Genomic DNA, 21654 nt, shown 5'->3' with positions numbered 1-21654 from the left:
TGCCGCGACCTACTTTTGTTTGCCATGGTGGCCTCTATTCTGTATAATTACACAATAAAATTCACGTTGAAACGCCTTGGGCAAACAGGCGTTCGTGCCCCTAAAACCTTTAGCCCCGAATGACTATGATAACTTATACGCTGGAGTCCAGATGTCACTTGAAGTAGGCTTCAGTCTTGATCACTCCCTAAAATACCGTAACCTCTGCCGAAGGTACGTAAATGTACGTGCCTCTTTTGTATATTGTTGGCTGGCATGTTTCCAAACGAACTGCCCTATACATTGTCATGACTACGGTTTGTTGTCAACCAAACAAATGAAGTCTTGGTAGCTGCATTATACTTGTCTCGAATGCAAAAACTAATGACCACGAATGGAAAAATATTATACATGAATATCATATGTGCGAGTGATTATATCTAGTTATTGTCAGGAAAAGGCAGATCTCCCTCGAGCCGAGGTAAAATGGCTCATACCGGGTAGTGTAGTGGCGCTGTGACGACATCGAGCACATATTGATTTATGAAATTGCATAATGCGATGATATTTCACGTAATTGATCTAGGACGAACTAATGTATTCCAATCGACAGTTGATCGGGATTCCTAGCTGTTTAAAGTAGAGCCGTGCTTTGGTACAATCCCTAAAATAAAGACATTAAAAGTAACGAAAGATGTTGGTCGTCATTGTGTGTTAACCATAATAACAGAAAGTACGCACCATCAATAACACAAATACCTTCACAAAACGAGTGGATTCATTGTTTAATCGTTTGAGTATAAGGTTTAATTCGTCGACAACGGTCATTGTTTGAGCCGACGACAATACTCGAAGACAATGGTGGAATTTCGAATACTGTTTTTGAAACGAATTCTACCATAGCAACCTTTTTTCATTGTTATCACTGTATAAAATAACAACTCGTGTTAGGTAACACAAGATGAAATAACTTGTGATAGATAATACATAGTGAAAGCCGTGTTTATTTGATGGGAATGTAAGTTTTACATTGAGTTTGTGACACTGATCAATATTTATTTTGTTTACTAGTAGACTCAGACATACTTTAAAAGCTAATAAGAATGCTACTATAACAACTTATACATCATCTGAAAGCTTAAATATAGGCAAATACGGTAGCGTATATTCCATAGCAATATTCGTCTAATGAATTACCTGATGACAAACTACTAATCCGACTATTGAAAACACCGTTTTTTCAACATTTTCTATTCATTTTAATGAACAGTGGCTTGCCAAGAGCATGCGTGCTATACGTATCGCGCCCCAATTTTACAAGACCTGCCTTCGTGTTCGCGATACTGCAAAATTACTATAGAAATGCTACCGACAACGGATTGTCGCTGTCATAACACGTGTAAAAACAGAACTAGGTCTGAGGCGCTAAAATTTTGGAATATATGATGGAAAAACTAATTATTGATATCTACAATATTTTACAAAGGGCAATTTTGACGTACTTTTTTTCACTTGACTTTTTGATATATTTATTTATTTGAATCAGATGTTCATCATCCCTAGAGACTGGGTTTTTTTCTGACCTGTGCAGATATTTTTTTTTTATTGATCACCCCCAGAATTGGTAATGGCGCACTCCTAAGTTATCTTTATGCGACACAAGACAACGCTGGCACACTATAACCCCCCCCCAAATATAATGGAATCTCCCACGACAATCAGACACATCACATTCTTACCGTTCACCAACGACTGTTAACTAAAATATACAAGGCAGCGTAGGGTACAGTAGCAAGTGAATATCCAAATATGGCGACTCAACTTATCTACGTTTTATTGGCACTTTTCTTTATACAGTGGATGGGAGGTAAGTAGTTTGTTCTTTATTGATTTTATTAATTCATTACAACATATGCACAAATTCAGTTGGTGTGAGGAACTTGGAAGAGTCGATGTGAATTTTTCAAAAGCATTAATATGCAGGGCCGATTCTGCTTGTTATACAGAGACAAACAAATCTATATTCCCCGTACTGTCGAGCACTGTTCTTTCATAGTCCCTACTCTGGAGTCTATAAGTGTGTCTAATGATTCAATTTGTTTTAAATTCAACTAACTGTGACCCAATTAATTTACAACATGCGATAAAAACGAGTGTTATTTATATATAGTATATATTACTTCCCGAATATGGGCGTTTGTGTCTGAGCGCAGGTGATTATTTGCCCGGCGTTAGGAGCGATCTACTACATAACTACGCAACTACTGCATAATATCCATTTCGTCTGCTGCAGCCATTTAATCGAATGCAGGTTGTCAAGGGAGCCGGTTAACAGGATGCGTAAACATATCCATCCGCAGTGCCAAACTTATCAATTGACGCGATTGCACGCAAAACTTTGTTTCTGCTTATGAAGAATGTACATTTTTACCAATAAGAATTACTTTTAAACATTCAGATATAAACCCTGTATTCTTTATGTTATTAAAGGCATGTAATAAAAATATTACAGCCCGAATATGGGCGTTAGGGCACTCGCGCATAGAGATCTTTGGCAGAAGATCACCTGCACTCGGGCACAAACGCCCATATTCGGACAGTAGTATATAATATTTAGTTTTTGCCCTAAATAAAATTATAATCAAATAATTTTGATATATATGTAAGTGCTATATTTAAATATACGTAGACATTTAATTAGCTAAGTATACAAAATGGTCAGGCAGAACATGATATTAAACTGATTACCTTACTAACAAACAAAAATAATAAGGTAATCAGAGAAATCTGTCTATTAATTGATAACTGATTTAAACAAATGAAGAACAATATAAAATTCAAACAACCAGCTCCCTCACAAACTATAGCTAATTGTCATTCAATAAAGCTTTGATAGTTAACATACTTTTCCCAGCATCCTCTGCGGCTTGACAACCGTTGGACGATAGATAGCCACCAAAAGAAGTACATTTTATAAAGAGTTGTGTTCGTGATTATGAAAAACATTGTGGTGAAGCATTAAACAAATAATATTCACATATTCTGATATATACGCTAATGATATATATGCAAACATTCTCAAAAGTTTCAAATCTTGGAATGCATGTTTCTATCATAATATTACAACAACAAACATTCATCTAAGGTCGACTCCGTTGACGGATGGTCATTACGTATTATGTTGTTTACCACGGATTTGTTTGTGCGACATGCTAGTATTCATCATTTTTATCACACAAAAGCAGGCGCGTCAAAATAAGACCTTGTTTTTACGGGATGGCCCCTGTGATCCTGGCAGCAATCCAACAACGGAGTAAGCCCCCACGTCATTCACTTGTTGTTTCAAACAATATAAGACGTAGATCCGAACGTTCGGCGTCAGATACTTGTGTTTTTTGTTATTTTATTTTGTTTTTCTTTGTTGAGGGGCATATACTTTGGCAATAATGAAAAGAATAACTGTCAATAACAAACAAACAAACTCCACGAGCCAAGCAGTAAATTCGACATGTTTCGCCAATCATTACACGTACTGTATATAACCTGTAAAACATGTTTGTATCAGTCTAATTCATGATACAAAGTGTTATTTCTGCGTTTTTGAATTTCAAACTCGCACAGTGTAGATAGGAACGACTAAAAATACCAAAGTCACTCGTTCGACTCGCGTGTAATAAGAGCGAGGTAAAAAACGAATACAACATGCGTCTGGTATGCTTAACATATTGCGATTCAAACGACTTTATGTGTTTCACTCCACTTTTGTGTTATATAAATTATGTCTCATGACGTCATCAAAGAGACTATTATGATTATGTGCGTATATCTAATGTTATATTTACTTCTAATTCCTAAAATGATTCAAACATGTGTGTATGAAAAAAGCATACGAGTTATTATACACCTGACACCGTAACGCCATAACTTACAGCGTGCCGTAATTTCGTGGCATTTTACGGGGTATTGTTATCCTACCATATTAGGAAATGCGAATTCCAAATATGGAATGATTACGCGCGTAAGCGTCCTCTAATATTAAAAACAAACATGAATGCCACCAGGGTTTCAACGGACTCCGCACAAAGAAGTTCGCTGATTCTGTTCTAAACTTTTTGGATTTCGGCATTTCCATAATGTATCCTTGGAAGGAACTTGTGTCTAATAATAAGGTTATTACGAGGATACCTCAAAGTATGCACTCAGAAGTACGCCGTCGTATTGACCTCGATACTTCCGCTGTATTATACATATTTTGAGATATCCTCGTAAAGACCTCATATTATTCGTCAAGGCGCGATATGGTTTTCTTACAGAAAACAAAAAACTTGCAGATATGTTTTCATATTAATATTGTGGTTTATTTGGATGAGAATGAAGGCTTTTTCATTTTATTTTCTCTAATTTTGAAACATTCAAATATGTTTTAGCTAGTTTTATAATTGTTTTATTTTCATTGTTGTTCAATATTGTGAAATCTTTGACTCAGCGTTTAGTTGGTTTCTTTCATTTTCATATAATTTGTAGTTAAGCAGAAAATGTTTTTCATCTTCAATTTCGTTTACATCACACACAGGGCATTTCCTTTTGCAAGCATCTATTTTATTGTAGCGACCGACCCATTTATATTTGTAGAACATGGGCACTAATTCCTAGTTTTGTTAGTGTGAATCTATGTTTAGAGTAATTCATTACTGAAAGATACTCCGCATATGAGCAGTCATTTTTTAACATTCTGTATGTGCGCATTTTTTTTTTTGACTGTTAATTTTGAATATTTTTTGGAGATTGTCCATAACCTTTTTTCTTATTGTGGCAGCATTATGCAGATGTTGGTTCTCCCACACATTGTTTTCATTTACATATTTTAATATGCTTTTCAGTTAGGTGTATTGTTTTGTCAAGCTCCATTCCAAGTCGATATGCTTCATGGACCAGAGTATTTTCATTTTTATTTTTCATTTTTAGCCGATAATTTATTAAGTGTTTTATCATTATGCTAGTTAGAAGTAGGGGATACCTACCAAGTTCTAACAGACATGATAAATTAATAGTTTTACAGTTAACTTGTAACACATAGGTCCGGTCACTGGTAGCATAGTGGTTGTCGCTCCAGGCTCATGATCGGTAGACCCAAGTTCAAATCCTATCTGAGGCTGAACATCAAAAGGGTCAACCCCTACCCTGGGTGAGTGTGCCACAGACTCAATGGGAAGGCCAATTCCACTGGCCGAGTTTCATTCACTAACGAATGCGACTTTGGGGAACCTTTGTTAAGGTCCGCAGGTGCTTGTGTTCGACCGAGCCTGGTTGACGCCAGGATAGCGCATTAAAATTGCCATTTGACAGAGAGATGGCCACACAGCCCTGTCATGTAGTCCCAAACAAGAATATGATTTCTGTGACAAAATGCACTATGTGTCAGCACTAGCACTTGCAATTTGCTCATACAAAAAAAAAAGTCAGGAGAGACAACGGTGACATTCAATGTCCAGAACTGTCGCCTGGCACAAAAATATTTAAAAAAAAAAACAAAACAAAAAAACACATATTTACAGAATTTGGTGTGTAGCTTCTCCATAGGAAGCATGTTATAATGAAGATCTTTGGATTGTAGTATGCAATCACTAGCCCATACTTCACTGCAATAGAGTAGGACTGGTTTGATTATGCTGTCGAATAGTTTCAAGTGTGTTTTAATTGGGGTGTTATTTTCTGGGTATAATAGTTGTTTCATTTTGAATAGTGCTTTTGTTGCTCTGTGTCCAAGATATTTTTGTGCTTTGCTGAGTTGACCTGAAGAGTTTATTGTTGGTCCTAAATAGGTATATGATGTTACGTTATCCAATTCTTGACCATTTATTTTAAATTTGTTTTTTGATAACATTAACCAGATTTGTTGAAAATTATTTTTTTGATTTTGATATCCAGCTTCCACTGTTTGCAATATATTCCTACAGAATCGATGGTAAATACTATCTATTTCAAGATCATTAAAGTAAACAAACCAGCCTATTGTTGTGAACTTCTTATGAAAAGCTCCGTGCGATTTCACACGTAAACACGTATTGTCAACAACTGTATTGCAACTTACTGATTCACAATACGTGTCATCAATCGTTTCGGAAAAAAACACACGAAGAATTGAAAGCAATCGCAAGATATGGGAGTTTGAGAATACAACTGTTTATGGCCAGGTTTTATCGATGTGTGGTAATGTTTAACAGTTACAACAACCTGGGCCCTTCATATTCACAACTAAATTCTTTGTAACAAAAAGCCCTCAAATTTAACTGAATATGTTTAATTATGATGGTGGTGATTTGTAACATCAATAATGAATCCCCCAAAGTTTCATGCTGGACGCGCGTTCTTGCATTGGCCCAGGCACTGCCGAGTAACCGCTTATTAACTGGACAACACCGTGACGTGGTATCGATCAACGATAACGCGCTGTCACAGCACATACTGGTACATACCGGCTCTTCAAATTAATAATTTATTTTGCCATTCTATGATGTCATTTTTTTTGTTTTCTTTTGTTTTGAAATCAGTCTATGCTTCTCAAGAGAATGCCTTTCAATGTTACGTGTGTAAGACCGGCAAAGGTATTGAATGTAACAACGGCACCTGTGTTGATGAATGTAACGACGCGAATGATATCGACGACTGTCCCTCTTCATCGGTAAGTACGTGAACGTCTAATTAATATTTAGTTCGTAATAATTAGTGTGTCGCTATAAGTCGCGACGTTCGTACTATTCGTTAATTTGTAGACGGTCATTCAATGTTGAAGGGCGGCAGTCGTCGCGCTGCGCATGTGCGACACTTGTGTTGATAAGCATTGATTTTCCTACAATCCAATGCGCTCTTCTAATGAAAATCAAAAGTATGAGGTTTGACCTGGGCGCGACTTATACTAATTACCGCCGGTAACTCCTTCGATTCCTTTCAATTACCTACAAACATCAATTAAATATTGTACTCGTTGATTTACGCAACATTCAAAGTCGCCATCTTTGTTTACATGAGACCCATATATCTCGCGCATGCGTGGTGCGACGACTACCGCCCTTTAAATATTTACGAAAACATGTAATTTTCTAATATTGATATTTGACACAACATGTAAAGTATCAATGTGGATTATGATTTATCGTTAATTTAAAACGCTGCTTTTGCAGCACACTATTCGTTCCACGAAAAACAAAAAATACTAATACGCTTGTGTAGTGACTGAATATTTTGAATTACAATGTTTTTGTTTTTTTCTAGAGCTCATAATTTAGCATTGTAATTAATCATCTAACAGTATGTGGTCATAACTCTTATTCATGACCATTAAGGTCACATATTCCGGTACTATTTTTGACTCCTAAAGGTCACATATTCCGGTACTTATTTTGACCCCTAAAGATCACATATTCCGGTACTTATTTTGACCCCTAAAGGTTACATATTCCGGTACTTATTTTGACCCTAAAGGTCACATATTCCGCTACTTATTTTGACACCTAAAGGTCACATACTCTGGTATTTATTTTGACCCCTAAGGGTCACATATTCCGGTACTTATTTTGACCCTGAAGCTCACATATTCCGGTACTTATTTTGACCCCTAAAGGTCACATATTCCGGTACTTATTTTGACCCCTAAAGGTCACATATTCCGGTACTTATTTTGACCCCTAAAGGTTACACATTCCGGTACTTATTTTGACCCTAAAGGTCACATATTCCGCTACTTATTTTGACGCCTAAAGGTCACATACTCTGGTATTTATTTTGACCCCTAAGGGTCACATATTCCGGTACTTATTTTGACCCTGAAGGTCACATATTCCGATACTTATTTTGACCCTAAAGTTCACATATTCCGGTACTTATTTTGACCTCTAAAGGTCACATACTCTGGTATTTATTTTGACTCCTAAGGGTCACATATTCCGGAACTAATTTTGACCCCTGAGGGTCACATATTCCGGTACTTATTTTGACCCCTAAAGGTTACATTTCTGGTACTTATTTTGACCCTAAAGGTCACATATTCTGATACTTATTTTGACCCCTAAAGGTCACATAATCCAGTACTTATTTTGACCACTAAAGGTTACATATTCTGGTACTTATTTTGACCCTAAAGGTCACATATTCCGGTACTTATTTTGACCCCTAAAGGTCACATTTCTGGTACTTATTTTGACCCCTAAAGGTTACATTTCTGGTACTTATTTTGACCCTAAAGGTCACATATTCTGATACTTATTTTGACCCCTAAAGGTCACATAATCCAGTACTTATTTTGACCACTAAAGGTTACATATTCTGGTACTTATTTTGACCCTAAAGGTCACATATTCTGGTACTTATTTTGACGCTAAAGGTCACATATTCTGGTACTTATTTTGACCACTAAAGTTCACATATTCCGTTACTTATTTTGACCCCTAAAGGTCACATACTCTGGTACTCATTTTGACCCCTAAAGGTCACATATTCTGGTACTAATTTTGACCCCTAAGGGTCACATATTCTGGTGCTCATTTTGACCACTAAAGGTCACATATTCTGGCACTCATTTTGACCACTTAAGGTCACATATTCCGTTACTTATTTTGACTCGTAAAGGTCACATATTCCGTTACTTATTTTGACTCCTAAAGGTCACATATTCTGGTACTCATTTTGACCCTAAAGGTCACGTATTCTGGTGCTCATTTTGACCCTAAAGGTCACATATTAAGGTACTCATTTTAACCACTAACGGACACATATTCTGGTACTTATTTTGACCCTAAAGGTCACATATTAAAGTACTTATTTTGACCCCTGAAAGTCACATATTCTGGTAGTTATCTTGACCCCTAAAGGTCACATATTCTGGTACTTATTTTGACCCTAAAGGTCACATATTCTGGTACTCATTTTGACCCTAAAGGTCACATATTCTGGTGCTCATTTTGACCCTAAAGGTCACATATTAAGGTACTCATTTTAACCACTAACGGACACATATTCTGGTACTTATTTTGACCCTAAAGGTCACATATTCTGGTAGTTATTTTGACCCCTAAATGTCACATATTCTGGTACTTATTTTGACCACTAAAGGTCACATATTCTGGTACTTATTTTGACCCTAGAGGTCACATATAAAGGTACTTATTTTGACCACTAAAGGTCACATATTCTGATATTTATTGTTACCTCTTCAAAGTCACATATTCTGATATTTATTGTTACCTATTCAAGGTCACATATTCTGATATTTATTGTTACCTCTTCAAGGTCACATATTCTGATATTTATTGTTACCTCTTCAAGGTCACATATTCTGATATATCAAGGTCACATATTCTGATATATCATTGTTTAAAGAGAATTTTATGATCAACGATGCTCCGATTTTTTGTATTATAACTACTCAGCTGTTCGAGGGAATTGTTAATAATATTAATTCTAAAACTAGTCCGAATCAGAAATTTTCCCCTGCACATTTTAGAAAAAATCATTTAATTTAGCTAGTATGTCTCTCTAAAAAAACGTTTTGTGCTGAAAACGTGCTCAATATAGGTATATCGACCCTTTAAATGTGTTAATATCTTATAACAAATTATATGACCCTAGAAGTTCAAGCATGTCCTAAGTGGCACGTGCAAATACGTCACACACGCTTGCGCAGCTAACACGTAATTGTTATAATTTTCTAGCCATGGTGTGAAATCGAGGTCAAGAATCACGGTGGTGACTTGTACATGAAAAAACGATGCACCCAGGAAGAGGTGAGATACCATACCATACAAAACAATACCATACAAAACAATACCATACAAAACAATACCATACAAAACAATATACTGTATACAATAAACAATTACGTTACAATGTATTATGTTACATTCGACAAAATATGTGTACATGTTAGATAATTTTTAAAAATGCAAAATGGATGATAACATGTAACTTTAAATATTTTTGTTTAATACTCTATATCGATGACGTCATTGGGCATGATTTACCATGACATGAAAACACTATTCTTGTATCATACATCAGAGTACTCGTTTGACGAAACATTGACATTCTCTAATGCGCATGTGCACTGTTTTTTTATACGTACAATAACAATCACTGCACATGCGTATTAGTGGTGTTGATTTTTCATCTAACAAATACTTGTGCGTGTTCTGCAAACGAAACATTTTTATGTTATGATAAATCATATTTTGATTTTGTCTAAAGTGAGGAATATGGAACACAGATGCATGTTTTCGTTCATATTGCATCTTTAAAATACTTTCTTGAACATTCCACGTAAATACATGGGTTACAATAACTTCCAATATGCCTTTCGCGGGTATCAGTGTCACGTGGTATTTTTGTCCGAGTAAGTTTTCTAATCGGCCATTTTATTCAGCCTCGTTCGTTACCAATTGTGTAATAATCACAAAACGGTTCTCAAATATATATATCTTGCACATCACCTAGTAACAATACTAACCGTGTTTATTTCGCGGGAACATGCTCGATTTTGAACACTGAAGAAATTGGTTGATCATTCCTATGTTGAAAAATGGAGAATGCTAACGCGTCATCAAGCAAATACTAATCTATTTTATTGCACACCCAACATGTTTAGCTCATGACAAATCATAATTCAATACGCAGTATCAACAACAGTAAAAATGACGAATTCTCATCTATATTGCAGCTTTAAAAGAAAATTCTTTGTGCAATATTCGGGAGTAAATTTCATACGGCCAATGTGGTATATAACCAAGGTTCGATCCGACAGCGCCGTACCTTCGAACAAGTAATTAGAGACCGAGAACGGGATATTGTTGGTGTAGATTCATTCTTGTAACGGCTAGAGTCTGCCTCGCTTCACCCTCATAACTAATCGTTTGTCCCTTGTTTACCTTATAGGCGTGTCTGAACCAGCAGGGCAAGAATCCCGACGACTGTACGGATGATGATAACCCGGTTGTAGCGAACGGATGTACGTTCTGCTGTAACGAGACCCTCTGCAACTACAACCTCACAGTGGCTTTACGGGCAGGGGCAAATTCTGTACATATTGCCGGAAGTGTCACGTTCTTTGGATTCTTGTCCTACATAATATTGCCCAAGTTTTGAAGCAAGCGAGATCGCGTGTAGTGAATATAATGGGATATTCACCGAGGGCGCGTGGACAGTGGAATTTGTTTTAGTTAATTAGCTAAGCAAGCAAGTTGTAGCGATTTTGTTATTTTTGATTCTCATGTTCCATTGTTAACGATTGAATATTTGTTGATGAATACATTATATTATGTTTTATCCTAAAATCAACAAATTATTCTTGTAGTGTTCGTTTTATGGTACAATATCATTCCGCATTTGGCACGTAGGCTGATTGATGTAGGATGTATGTTTGGGTATTTTTGAATTTGTTTTGAATATTCGTTTTTGATATTGTATTTTAAAAAAAACCTATATAATCTGATTTATTATTATTGATAACAAGCATAGTAATGTTCATTTCATGGAATACTGATAACGTATACTGGCTGACTATGTATTAACATTGACGTAGATTGATGTAGTGACGTTTTCATTATTTTATTGACGTAAGACTTCCATGTTTGCTGCTCAAACTGTTTTTTTTTATTCTGCGATAATCATGTTGAAATATAGTATCAAAGACAATTATTTAAGTGTTCTCAAAATACCAACACCCTGATTTAGAAAGCCTATTTTCAAATATTACACTGTATTGATCATGATAGTTGTCGTTCACAGTTGCACGTTCCAAACGTATAATGGTGTTAATCTATTTTTTTATTCAGTTTAAAATGGTAGATATATTTTAAATATAACTATTATCTGTGATACGTGATCTCAGTGTATTGGACGTGTAAGAAAGAGGCTAGCTTCATGTTAGCGGATTTATTGGTCGTTTAAGCTTTCTTAAAGGCTGATTTAGCTTACTATCAAAACCGCATTAGCTCACTTTTAAAACCATCATTAAAAATTGTGTAATTTGTTACGGCAAAACCATGATACTGAAAACTTGGTAGTCAAGTTGCGCTCGAGCTATGTATTTACCAGTTAGTACGTTTCGCAGCTTATAATCAAATCAGTGGTTGCAAGAAATGAAGATGTATACGGGGGCAATAACAAACAAAATGACTACCAGTCAGCCATATTTCTCAACCATTAAAATAAAACAATATGTACATCGGTAACACATTATGCATGATGACCATGGAAGTTTGATAGCAGCCAGTGTGTTTGCCCTCAGGCTCCCGTCCACTTAGTTTGTGGCATACGCGAACAGTCACTTTAATTTGGTTTTTAACTCTGCCTGTCGATCATTGGTCATTACATCAATCAATACGTCATCGGTATACTATAATTATACAATATATATGGCAACCTCATCACGTATGGCTACTCGTTACAATTGTAGTGTGAACCCGTTAACGATCGTGGTGATTTGAAAACAGTTTTGTCGTAGACTGACAAGCCATATTCACACTGATAATACACACCCAGTCGTTAAGGTGAAGGTCCACCGCTGGCGTGTAATCACAGATTCTGTATAGACTCACTGCTGTGGTGTTTAATGTGTTGTCGCTTCACAAGGCGAACACAGAGAGGCTTTTGAAAGGATTATTGTCACAGTTGTCGCCCATTGAACAAAGCATATGCTTGTCAGGATTTGAAAGAATGTTGTCAGCAAAGGTATAGACTAGAAAAATGAAGTTCGTCGACCTATTTTCAATCACGGACAAATACTTCAACGTGCTGTTGATGAGAAGTGAATCTATGCTTTACAATGTTTCTGAATAGAAGACCTCTTTAAGTCTATACATGTATCACCAGACACAATGACCATCAGACCACACCCTGGAATTATACTTGAATGTTGTCAGTAAATGTGAACACGACAGGAATGATTAATACGCATTGTGGGAAATAACATTCATGTTGTCATGGTTACATAAAATAGTTGTCGTAGTAGTAGGTGCATTGGTCTTTTATTAGGAACGATCTCAAATCGTGTCTGAACCTAAATTAGTATACTACCATCGTTTATTGGGAGAGGTAGAATTAGTAAACTTGATTTTTTCAATTAGTGATATGTGACACCATAATGTACGACATCACACTCTAAATAGAACCTATCAAAGTAACAAAACGACAACATGCTGTTCTCTTAGCTGCTACTGAGTATGGCGAATCACTTCGAAGTTTCGCGAGCACGCCACCAGCGACAAACTCAGTCACTGTTTGGAGATTAGCACGCACATTTTTTGATTATTATTTTTCTGTGCGAGTATCTTTTTTGCATAACAAGCGAAACGAGGCTTGGTGAACGTTTTCACCATTCGTAGCGTACAACTCTCAGGATTTCGGTAATATAGATCCGCCCCTGGGATACGTGCACACGAGTTCGTTTACATTTTGTTTATTCAAACATATCGATACACGTGTATGGGTGACCTAGATAGTGACAATACTAACACTTTCATCACCAGGATACAGGTAACATTGAGTGATTAACACAACCTATTGACCTCTGACACATTGATCAATTATTTGGATCTATTGGCCTGAGATTGAGAACCTCGCAAGTAAATAACAAAACCTGGTAATATAGGTCACCACTATCACATCTCATTAGAGTGATACAAAATACTTAAGATATTATTATTATAAATTGTGGGATCTGCTTGGGTGATGTCGAGAACTTTGTTTCTCATCTATATCGACGTTAACATTCTGCGCGTTGTGCCAGTATAGAAGAAGAGTGATTCCAAAATGGTTCGCCCCGCATACAAATTAAGCAATGAAGTCACTATCTTGTTTAGCTACATGGCGAAACCAACTATGTAGTACGCCACCAGTGAAAAGTTTGTTTTTGTGCCACTCGAATTAAGTTTGGTAAACAATCTGATACACCGTTCCTATAAATCGCGCCCTCTCATGATGGATCGTTTCCGTGACACCAGTATAGACGAAGAGTGGTTCAAAAATGTTCACCCGAATAAAAGTTAAAAAGGTGCACTGACTGTCCTATATTGGGGACGAAACTAGTAGTAAGCTTGACTTTTTCACTTACTAATGTGTGACACCGTAATGTATGGAATCGCACTCTAAATCGAACCTATCAAAGTAAAAACACAACAGTTTATAATGAAGCATGTCATTCGCCAAGTATCCACTGAGTTTTGCGAATCAGTTCGGGGCTTCGCGGGCATGCCACCAGCGACACACTCAGTCAGTGCGCGGAAAATAGCACGGAAACGGATCGTTGTTGTTTTTTCTTTGCGAGACTCATTTCGGCAAAACAAGGCTTGGTGAAAAGTTTCCACCATTCGTAGCATACAAGTTTTCGGCAATACGAACATGTCATGTCACATCACATCACGACTTTGTTATTAAAAAACGCATCTTTAAAAAAGCTCAACGGTTTAATTTAAAAGTAATAAAAGTATAATCTAGACACCTAAGCTGAATCTAGCATCTGTGACTATTCCGTCTTGATTGTGTTGACATAATCCACTGAGATCATGCCACCTTATGATGTCAATGTGATAGAAAAATGAAAACTCGTCCAGAAGATAATTAATTGCATGTACACTAGACGTTTGCAGCATTCACTGTCACGTCGAGACATCGTGTCCGAGTATGTGGTCGAATTCGCCAATTGTTATTTGCAATTCGTTGAAAGTCTTGTCACTAAAGTTGTTCTTTGGATACAAAACTAAGACGTCACGATCTGGCTGGTAAATGTTAAATTCGCCATATTCCGCAAATATATGTTTTGTTGTGGTCGTATGATGGCGCAATTTTGGTATGCGAGAATTTTGAACCACAGGAGCGACCATATGCTTGGAACGAGCATTCAATTTGTAATCAAACAAAATATCATGCATTCCTGAAATAAATATGTTATTAGAGCAACGGTCTAAGGAATGTACCAAAATAATATTAGGGGCGGGTGGTAGATTTGTAAACGATATAATCTGGTTATAAAAACAGAAATTACAGATAAAAAATACCCCAAACACATTTGACAGAAAAGCGTACACGTGCTTTTACAACAACATACCATCATCAAAAACAATCTGGTTGAAGACTTAGTAAAAGTGAAAAGTAATTTGCACAGTTTACTATATCGTCAAGTTGTTGAACGCGCGTACGTGCTAATGAATTCGTTTGCATCTCGTTTATACAAACATATCGATACACGTGTATGGGTTACCTAGTGCGGTGATACTGACATTACTAAGACTTTCATCACCAGGTTTAGTGACTAATACAACCTATTGACCTCTGACACAGTGATCAATCATTGGAACTGTTGGTCTGAGATTGAGAACCACGCAAGTAAATAACAACTTGAAAACCTGGTAATATAGGTCACCACTATCACATCTCATTAGAGTGAAAACAAAATACTTTATTATAAATTGTGAGAACTGCTTGGGTGATGTCGAGAACTTTGTTTCTCAGCATTTCGACGTTAACATTTTGCTTGTTGTGTCAGTATAGAAGAAGAGTGATTCCAAAATGGTTCGCCCCGCATACAAGTTAAGCAATGAAGTCACTATCTTGTTTAGCTACATGGCGAAACCAACTATGTAGTACGCCACCAGTGAAAAGTTTGTTTTTGTGCCACTCGAATTAAGTTTGGTAAACAATCTGATACACCGTTCCTATAAATCGCGCCCTCTCATGATGGATCGTTTCCGTGACGTCAAAATGACGTATTGGCTGAAGACAATGTCGTTCAAATCGGTCATTGTGTATGGTTGTGTAGTCTTACATGAACTTGAATATAATAACATCTTTAAAAAACATAACACTATTGCTGGAAGACTACAGATTGAAACGATACTCTCAATTAGAATGGACTTTGTGTCACCAATTTGAGTCATAGAGTCGCTTTATCACTAGAGGGTGCGATTTATGAGAAAGCTACTAGTATATTGTATTAGCTGATTGTTTCGGTATGTGCAATCACAATCGATGTACATGCATACACTTCTGTGTTTTTTTTATTGAGGAAACATTATTTTGTTCAAATCAAAATCTTATATGATTGTCAATATTCAGTATCAAACAACAAATCATTACAGTATTAGAAAATACAGCTATCAACCAGATGAAGTAACATCAGGATTACGTCAACAGTGGTTCAGTAAAATTTAATTCAACATTAGCAACGTAATTCCAATGTTCATAACCAATTATATACAAGAACACGCCGCCAAAAGGTCTTATGACAATATTCAACACAGTGGTGTATGAATCTTGAGACATGCAGTTAGACCGGTAAAGTTCCGAAATGATTGCTGTACAGAATCGCACTGACCATATACAAGTCGTCATTAGAAATACGAAGTAGCAGGAGATCACAGTAAACTCAGTGAAATAGGTATGTATGTACCTCAAGGGAATCTTGCTATCACAGAACACCTGCTGTTTTACTGGCAGTGGTCACATGTCATGGAAGTTCTCGGGTAAAAGAATGTACTGTAAACGCATTAATTCTTCACTGGTTTTTCATTTCGATAAATTCGCTGATAATTAAATCCGCTGAATTAAATCCGCATGAACATGTAATTTAACAATATAACTCATTGTTTTTATGACAAGTTGGTGAACTTCAAAACAGAGAAATTAAATGCAAGTGAAAATATATGGTTTTACAGAAAGTGGTTGTGTAGTCATTTGACATCTAGAATAAAGCAAAATCTTTCCAAAAAAAACAACATCCGTGATAGCGTGGAGATAAAAGCCTAAAAAATGTTTTTAATTTCAGACTTAGTTTACCAAAAATCCAACTTCAACTCCATGGACTTCTGACATTATTAGAAAGATCACTCCTCAGTTTTGCCCTATCTGTAGAGATGGGAGATGGTTAGAATTGGGAAAGATATGCACAAGATAGACATAATTGAGTGATACATGTTTGGGGAACATCAGTTGTAACTATTTTTTACATATCTGATTTGTTTCCACCAGCACACACCAATCCAGTTGTTATTTCATCCTTTTTACCACCAAATTCACAAAATAGTCCTGTTTATAGTCTGCACTTTCCTTCATAGGATTGGGACAAAAATAGCGGTGAAAAGGTCATGCAGCAGTATATATTAGAGGGAATACGAGACAATTTCAAAAATAAGCTGCCAAATCAGAAACTTCTTTTCCTTTATATTACAGTGCAATGGGAGGGGGAAGGCAAGCTGACAAAAGATCTTGAAATAAAATGTCAGCAGTTGTGGTACAGATACTGGAAGACATTTATAGTGTTCCTACCTCAAGTTTATTGTAAAATATTTATGAGCAGAAAGAAAAAATACATCTCTCATTTCAAAAGAATTCAGTTATTTAGAAAAAATGTGTTTTTAAAAATTGATTGTACATTTGTCAATAAATGACATTTTTTATTTCCCACCCGTAAAACCCATAAAATAACCGCCGTGTAAACATGTTGTGCTATAGTCCAGCCATGACAAATTCTGTAAATATGCAACCATTCAGAGGAAACAGTTGAAATAAAAACATAACACTAACAAAATTATATGCATATCACTTAAGCCATCATTTAGGATATTACCGTTATTGAAAATACCGCCCTCTACAGACATGATATCAAATATATCAATACAACTATAGAGGGCACTACAACACAAAGGAAAACAAAATCGGGAATTCACTAAGTAGATGCAAATTAGATAAAACAGAATTCATAATTCGTCTGTGATTAAGATTCTTTCAAATATAGATTAGCATACAACTGAAAAAATATTCATACTCTAGGGCCATCCTATTTATAGTTTATACATTATTCAGGTTCTGCCTTATATATTCTTTATAAATTACTTGGCTGAAAATTAAAAATAGAAACTTTTTTTATTTTTAAAAGTTATTGCACATGAGTGAAAACTGAAGATTAAATTGTTTATTGAAATGATTATTTGTTTTCATTTATAGAATATAATTTTTGGCGATGCCATTTTACCATTTATTTCTACAATTTCTTAACAACATTCAGTAAAAGTACTCGCTCAGAAACTCATGGCATATGGTAATCCCACAATGCATCTCACCCATTTACATGATTTCATGATGATTGTTAAACACAAAAAAGGATAACATCACTTGTGCAAGGAATGATGACATCACTTGCACTGAACCACAAGGAATGGTGACATCACTTGCACTGAACCACAAGGAATGATAACATCACTTATACAAGGAATGATGACATCACTTGCACTGAACCACAAAGAATGATTACATCACTTGTACAGGGAATGATGACATCACTCGCACTGAACCACAAAGAATGATGACATCACATGTCTGAGAGTGATAATCACAGTCATATACAAATAAAGTTGACTTGTATGATTTTTTTTTTCATTCCCCTGATTCAACGACACTGCTGGGATTATAAGGATACATTGAAATTAAGTATTTGCATCAAAAACTTCATCAACTATAACTGATATACCATGCCGATATTGTTAATTCAATAGTACGAGTCTGGACCTAATTAAGTATTTCAATGTCCAATTCTTGCTGTTGAATTTACATAGTTTGGCTAATGGCAATAGTGACAATCTGTCTCATGTATTTTTTAATTAGAAGAAGGGTTTGGAGTTTGTATAAACAATGTTGTTTACACAATAGATCGAATGAAACCTATATAACACATGAAATGCTGCAATTGCCAATAATGGTAATAATAAATCCTCATATCACTTCATTATACCAACCAAAACCGATGAAACATTTGTAAATAGAAAATTAGCGACAGAATTTTCATATTTTATTTGAATTAACAAAAATCGTCAAGCCAATGATGTTGTGTAAGGTTTATTTTTTGAATCATGCGAAATAAGCAGTCACAGCAACATAATAAACAATCTACCAGCCCAAAGAATAAAACGGAAATAAATTAAATTTAAATAAAAAACACAAAAAAACAGCTCTGCCGTTAATTATACACATGATTCTATCCTTACAATTAAAATAATTTAGTTTAGTTTACAGACTAAAAAGTAATTTCAAATATTTCCATTGTATTGGAGGAAATAATTGGAAGACTATGTTACATTTACAGCACCAAAGTTCGTCAAACTATTGTAGTATATTCAGCAACACATTCGTATCGAAGTTGCATATGGATGGGAAAAAAGTTTAATTGTTAGTGCTTACATTTCAGTAAATGGCTAAGCTTTATTAATTGGTGATGTTGTTTCCATTAGCTGTACTTTGTTCATCATGTTCCACAAGATTATGCGCCTGTGGTGTTTCTCTTATAGGAAACAACGTATCTCTTTCAAATATTGTGTCTTCATCTGTACTTTGACTAGACGCAGATGCACTCATTGGCAGTGAAACTGTCAAATTTGTTTCATTTTCTATTGTAATATTCTCACTGTTTGTTCCAAGTGAATAATTCAACTCAATTTCTTCTGGTGATAGATGCAAAGTTTCTAAAGGTATCCCATCAATAAATGGTGGCACATTATCCAAAGTGTCTTCCTCACTTCTCACTGGTTGATATAAAGGAGTTTGTTCAGTTTGTTCTGATGATCTGGACATCTCTTCTTTGTCTTCTTTGTTAAAAAATGCTTGTTCCACGGTGTAATAAACAGACATAAAGAGAGCAAATCCCCCAATCAAGCACAATACCTGAAAAGAATACACAGGTTATTGTAATTACAGCAAAGTTAAAGCACGTGAGTCATCCCCTGCGCATGCGTCAAACCTACAGCACTGAATAAAACATGGTACCAAGAAAATATGTCTGCTGTTGGATTTGTTCTTAGATTGAGGGAATCGTCACCTGCACATACGTCAAATGGCCATAGCGTGTCATTGTTTACAAACACGTGTCTACCCATGAGCCTTTGCGTTTTAACGTGTGTTATCGTCGCTTGGGACTCATTTCCCGTGTGTGCGCAGATGACCCTCCCACTTTAAAGGAGAGCAAAATTCAAAGAGTCAAGCATACAACTGATCACAGCCGAGAAATTCAAAGCATTTGATAATTTAATAAAAATTTGTGACTTTCTCAAAGATCCACAAATTAAAACAACTTTGTCTTTTAAAAAAATAACATGTATTTTCCTTCAAAGTAATTGATGTAACAAAACTTAATAAATGTCACAAATTCCACAATGACATATCAAGATTAAAATGATAAAAGTGGTTGCTCTGGAAAAGAAGCAATATGGAAGTTTTTTAAGGGTGTTAGTAAAATTAGACTCTTTACGCAATTACTTCAGGTAATGCATCACATGTGATATAGAATATGGTGCTGCAAAATGGTTTTACCTTAAGTGTTCTTGGCGACGTAAGTGTTGACTCGTCATAAGCCACAGGGGATGGAGGAGGACAGGGACGGGTTTCATTTAAATGGATGTAGTCACCTGACATAGCATCTTCAACCTCGCTGCAAACAAAACAACAATTATCATTATTATCTGCTGGGAATTATAAGTACAGTCATCCGAGTCAGTAATGCGGTTATCATATTGTATGCAACAATATTGTTCGAAACGTGGTGTGATCCAGTAGCACCTGAGTGCATACTTTATGGGATTATGTGATAAACTCATTATTATGCATGTTTTTTCTGCTTAAAGTGAAACAACACCAAAAAGTTTGTTTGATCTTTGTCTGCCAAGATTCTCTTTCTTTCACCCACATGATTACCAGCGCATTCCCTGAAAGCGGTCAAATGTGTAAATGTAAATTTGGTGTGAACTTTTGGTTTCACTTCTGAACATCAGCGTTTTTATGGAATGCGAAAATCCTATTGCAGCTATTACTAGATGTATAATAACAAGCAGCCTATCGGCTGAGATAGCTCCGCTGTTAGCAATGCACATTTCAATTAAAGAACTGAAGACATCATTAGAAAATGAACAATATGAATAGTATCAAAGCAATCGGACTTACAGTCGAAAATATCACTTTTTAACAAAAATGACAAAAATATTCACCAAAATTAGAGAATTGAAGATATCATCACGAAATGAACAAATCTGAGAGAGGTCCACATGTAGTACCTATATATGTAATATCAAAGCAATCAGACTTGCGGTTTTTAACAAGAAGTCGAAAATATCACTTTTTACCAAAAATGACAAAAATATTCACCAAAAATAGAGAATTGAAGATATCATCACGAAATGAACAAATCTGAGAGAGGTCCACATGTAGTACCTATATATGTAGTATCAAAGCAATTGAACTATTGGTTTTTAACAAGAAGTCGAAAATATCACTTTTTACCAAAAATTCCAAAAATATTCACCAAAATTAGAGAATTGAAGATATCATCACGAAATGAACAAATCTGAGAGAGGTCCACATGTAGTACCTATATATGTAATATCAAAGCAATCAGACTTGCGGTTTTTAACAAGAAGTCGAAAATATCACTTTTTACCAAAAATGACAAAAATATTCACCAAAAATAGAGAATTGAAGATATCATCACGAAATGAACAAATCTGAGAGAGGTCCACATGTAGTACCTATATATGTAGTATCAAAGCAATTGGACTTGCGGTTTTTAACAAGAAGTCGAAAATATCACTTTTTACCAAAAATTCCAAAAATATTCACCAAAATTAGAGAATTGAAGATATCATCACGAAA

General features: G+C 35.6%; 2 protein-coding genes across 2 annotated transcripts in view; one reads left to right on the top strand and one right to left on the bottom strand.

Moving 5' to 3' along the window:
- The first annotated feature begins 1678 nt into the window (after positions 1 to 1678).
- LOC100371414 (uncharacterized) lies at positions 1679 to 11844 on the top strand. Its single transcript, XM_002735473.4, has 4 exons — positions 1679 to 1846; positions 6531 to 6661; positions 9687 to 9758; positions 10903 to 11844. The coding sequence occupies exons 1-4, from the start codon at positions 1789 to 1791 to the stop codon at positions 11110 to 11112; spliced, it is 471 nt and encodes a 156-aa protein (XP_002735519.2). The 5' UTR covers positions 1679 to 1788; the 3' UTR covers positions 11113 to 11844.
- A 5429-nt stretch (positions 11845 to 17273) lies between these two features.
- Positions 17274 to 21654, bottom strand: part of LOC100366321 (proprotein convertase subtilisin/kexin type 7-like) — a 42337-nt gene continuing 37956 nt past the window's right edge. The window contains exons 15-16 of the mRNA XM_085499436.1: positions 20323 to 20440; positions 17274 to 19677 (exon numbers count right to left, since the gene is read on the bottom strand). Coding sequence (XP_085355562.1) covers positions 19222 to 19677; positions 20323 to 20440 — 574 coding nt within the window. The 3' untranslated portion in view covers positions 17274 to 19221. The remainder of the gene's footprint in view (positions 19678 to 20322; positions 20441 to 21654) is intronic.

This window comes from Saccoglossus kowalevskii, chromosome 5 (assembly GCF_978046115.1).
Source record: "Saccoglossus kowalevskii chromosome 5, keSacKowa6.1, whole genome shotgun sequence".
Taxonomy (NCBI): domain Eukaryota; kingdom Metazoa; phylum Hemichordata; class Enteropneusta; family Harrimaniidae; genus Saccoglossus; species Saccoglossus kowalevskii.
This window is presented reverse-complemented; position numbering and strand designations above follow the sequence as displayed.

What these genes read in the sequence shown, in the direction of transcription:
- LOC100371414 (XM_002735473.4), top strand. Translation starts at nt 1,789, where the DNA reads ATGGCGACTCAACTTATCTACGTTTTATTGGCACTTTTCTTTATACAG. An exon ending in CTTTATACAGTGGATGGGAG is followed by an intron (nt 1,847 to 6,530) that starts GTAAGTAGTTTG and finishes TTTTGAAATCAG; the next exon opens with TCTATGCTTCTCAAGAGAAT. An exon ending in AACGATGCACCCAGGAAGAG is followed by an intron (nt 9,759 to 10,902) that starts GTGAGATACCAT and finishes TTTACCTTATAG; the next exon opens with GCGTGTCTGAACCAGCAGGG.